Source organism: Apodemus sylvaticus, chromosome 16 (genome assembly GCF_947179515.1).
Source record: "Apodemus sylvaticus chromosome 16, mApoSyl1.1, whole genome shotgun sequence".
Lineage (NCBI taxonomy): Eukaryota > Metazoa > Chordata > Mammalia > Rodentia > Muridae > Apodemus > Apodemus sylvaticus.
The window spans coordinates 49269050-49272960 of record NC_067487.1 but is presented as its reverse complement, the minus strand read 5'-3'; the positions used below and the strand labels follow the sequence as shown (position 1 = coordinate 49272960).

Below are 3911 nucleotides of genomic sequence, written 5' to 3'. Positions count from 1 at the left end.
CCTGCTCTCATGACCCCTGGGTCAGCTCTCCCAACTGCCTCAGGAAATGAGGGGCCAGGGGGTAGAGAGACAAAGAAGTTATTATCCTACTTACCTGACACATTTGGGACAAGAAGTCCTGAACATTGGGAACTGAGGGTTTCCCAGTTCCTCCTGTCCTATGATTCTTCATGACACACATTTACCAAGTTGCCTGTTTTTCTACATTAAACATTAAATTCAAATAAACTTGCTCCAAAGTGGTCAGTATAATATATCTTCAAATGAGAAGAGAGCACTACTGTACCAGTTGTGTCACATTAACAACTACAAATGGGCTTGATGTCCTAATAAAATACATGCATCTTGAAGACCCAGTTATTTAAAAGATCAATGTGTACCCGAATATATAATTTAAAATTCTATCTTATCACTTAGTTTATTGCTATGTAACTCAACTATTTTATAAAAATGTACTGAGAATAAGATTATCATAATTTGTATTTTAAAAAGAAATCACTCAGAAACATTGGCATTTTGCCTTTGTGTAGACAACATGGGCTCAGTAAACCTATGACCAATGTCAATGCATAATAATAAATTTGGTTATTAGAAAATATAATAATATGTGGTTATTAGACCGTCAGAAAAATATATAGTGGTTTACTCTATTGATCACCCTATTGCTTTTACTTGTGCCTGGCAGATTTGAAGTCAATTAAATAGCTCTACATTTTTCATGGCATAAAGTACATTCTGATTAAAGCCATTAGGGCTACCCAAAGCCACTCATTATTTTCTTTGATTAAAACAGCTTCTATCATGATGACAACTTCTAATAATGGGAAAGAAAAACTTTAAAAAGTAAACACAGAGTCAGACCTTTCATATGAATAACATATCAGAACTGGAAAGTCCACAGTAGGAGCAGTCAGAGTGCGTGCTAAAGAGGAGCGGTCCTCCCGAGCAGGGGCACGGGATCCACCTCTAGTTCTCTCTCACCTTATGGCTGCATTCCCTCTGCATCCCATAGTAATCTAGAGACCTCACCAAGCAGACCCGCAGCCATGTGTGGGTTGCCTAATTATAGCACCCTGATATTTAGCCACTTGGTAGCCAGTTTTCTCTTTATGAAAGAGGTTTACTGATTTCTGTAATTATCATCATTAGTAGTAGTACCTCAAAGGTAGCCCCACCCAGAAATGCTGGGAACTGGTGGAATAGGACATGGGTGGAGTCAGTATGTTCCTTTAAATGCCTGTGTTCGAGGTCCAGGCTGTCTTCTCTAAGGGCAGTTCTGAAGTGTTCTGACTATCCATCCTCTATCTTGCACATCAAGAACTCACCTCTATTTAACTTCTGTTCACCCATCTGGAAGATCCCAACCAGCCACCATGGTTGATGATGAGATGACGGCTTTGGTAGTAGATAATGGATCAGGGATGTGCAAGGCAGGTTTTGGAGGTGACGATGCCCCACGTGCCGTGTTCCCCTCCATGGTAGGGCGTCCACGACACCAGGGGGTCATGGTAGGCATGGGTCAGAAGGACTGTTACGTGGGAGATGAGGCCCAGAGCAAACGAGGCATCTTGACCCTGAAGTATCCCATCGAACACGGAGTCGTCACCAACTGGGATGATATGGAGAAGATCTGGTACCACACTTTCTACAATGAGCTCCGTGTAGCACCGGATGAGCATCCTATTCTTCTCACCGAGGCACCCCTTAACCCCAAGATCAACCGGGAAAAGATGACTCAGATAATGTTCGAGGCTTTCAACACGCCGGCCATGTATGTGGCGATCCAAGCCGTGCTGTCCCTCTATGCTTCGGGAAGGACTACAGGTATCGTGATGGATTCTGGGGATGGGGTCACTCACACCGTGCCTATCTACGAAGGTTATGCTCTGCCTCATGCCATTCTACGACTCGATCTGGCAGGCAGAGACCTGACTGACTACCTCATGAAGATCCTGACAGAACGAGGCTATAACTTCACCACCACGGCAGAGAGGGAGATTGTACGGGATGTCAAAGAAAAGCTGTGCTATGTGGCTCTGGACTTTGAGCAGGAGATGGTCTCAGCAGCTGCTTCATCCTCGCTTGAGAGAAGCTATGAGCTCCCTGATGGGCAGGTGATCACCATTGGGAATGAACGCTTCCGATGCCCAGAAGCCATTTTCCAGCCTGCCTTTCTAGGCATCGAATCCAGGGGGATCCATGAGACAACCTTCAACTCTATCATGAACTGTGACGTAGATATTCGTAAGGATTTATATGCCAACACTGTGCTGTCTGGAGGTAGTACCATGTACCCAGGGATTGCCGACAGGATGCAGAAGGAAATTGTCGCCTTGGCACCAAGCACCATGAAAATTAAGATCATAGCTCCCCCAGAACGCAAGTACTCAGTTTGGATTGGGGGCTCCATCCTCGCCAGCCTGTCCACATTCCAGCAGATGTGGATCAGTAAGCAGGAATATGATGAAGCCGGTCCTCCTATTGTTCATAGAAAATGCTTCTAAGTGAGCTACCATGTCCCTTTTCCTAGGTCTTAATGATGGTACCCCACCTCACCCAGGAAAATTAAGGTAAATTGTTTACTTCCTACTGAGTGTACAAGCCAGGAAATCTACATCTCCATCCAAGTATCCAGGGCTATGACACAGCTAACCACACTGTGATTTTTCATCAGCTGAGGGAATTCTGATATCATATTCTGTTTCCACACCTGTATGGTTCAAAGAAATGTGGGCTTGCTCACATGAAAATATGTGACAAGGAGTAAGATCATGAGAATATAATTTCAGGCTGAATAGCTACAATTCGTGACCTTTAAATCTAGTTCTTGCTAAAATGGTTAAAAACACTCTACAAATCTGCAATTTAAAAGTTTAGCAACTTATTAATTCTCCTTATTTATTTACTTTTTTCTACGGATATAACGAATTATGCAGGTCAATCATCTATATCCACATACGCATCAGGAAAGTAAAATATTACATCTTAAACATAATAATGTACTTGGCAGCTGAGCAGCTTATGTGAATGTTTTTATTCTGTAATCAACATTTTAGAAGCTCTGTATTGCAAGGAATTGCCTTGTCACATAAGCCTAACTAAATAGTTGCCATTCAATTAGTGTATATAAATCAATTTTCCAGACAAGGTGGCGTTCTGTTGGTCAAGTACATCTTAATGTCTTAGTTATTGGACTTCATCAGACTCATGAAACAGGAAACCTACAGATGATGCCTAACTGTTTACATAGAAAGATATTGTTATATCGAGTTAATTTTGTTCTGCCACAGGGTGACAAGAGTAATTTTATTTGAATCTCTCAGCATAATAACGTGTCTTTCTTGAGTATTATCTGTTGGCCTTGATTCTGGATATTCCTCTTATGCAAGGCTGTTGCTATAGGAAATGCAGAACCAGCCTCTTTGCAAGCAATAAATTGTAGTTGGAGTTCAGTAACCTCAAGCGTGTTCTTGGAAAGATTTTGTTGTAGTTCTTTATTTTATTACATCCAGGGACTGGAAACACTTGTTTATGCATATGTCTCTGAGATGATAGCTTCTCAAAAAACATGTTAATGTTTCTTCCTACAATGTTTGAGATGATTTAATGAACCCAGTGGTGATCAAACAACAAATTTTTAGTATGACCATATCTGTTTCTACCTATGCTGTGATTTCCAATTATTTGGTTATCAGGGTAATTTTTTTCATGTTTTTTTTTAACCTAAAATGTTAAGATATTTATCTGTTTATTTGCTTATGAAGATACTGTTAGACACATGGAAGGAAGGAATCTCTTCTCTTTCACATTAGGTTGGAAACTTCTTTATCTTTAAACATGTGAATTGGAATCATTAACCAATTTTGTTAAGATAGAGATTTCCAAATAATTTGATTATCCTTTATTTCCTT

The 3911-nt window shown here is 40.8% G+C and overlaps 1 protein-coding gene across 2 annotated transcripts; it reads left to right on the top strand.

Annotated features, from left to right (window-relative positions):
• Window positions 1-1373: 1373 nt before the first annotated feature.
• Actbl2 (actin beta like 2) lies at window positions 1374-2504 on the top strand. Of its 2 annotated transcripts, XM_052159885.1 has the most exons (2): window positions 1374-1502; window positions 1629-2504. In XM_052159885.1, exons 1-2 carry the CDS (start codon window positions 1374-1376, stop codon window positions 2502-2504), a joined length of 1005 nt encoding a protein of 334 aa, XP_052015845.1. The 2 variants fall into 2 exon arrangements, with proteins under 2 accessions (XP_052015845.1, XP_052015844.1); XM_052159884.1 differs by having other exon boundaries at window positions 1374-2504.
• The last annotated feature ends 1407 nt before the right edge of the window (window positions 2505-3911 follow it).

Bases quoted from the DNA above. Each gene is read 5' to 3' on its own strand.
- Actbl2 (XM_052159884.1), top strand. From the start codon at position 1,374: ATGGTTGATGATGAGATGACGGCTTTGGTAGTAGATAATGGATCAGGG.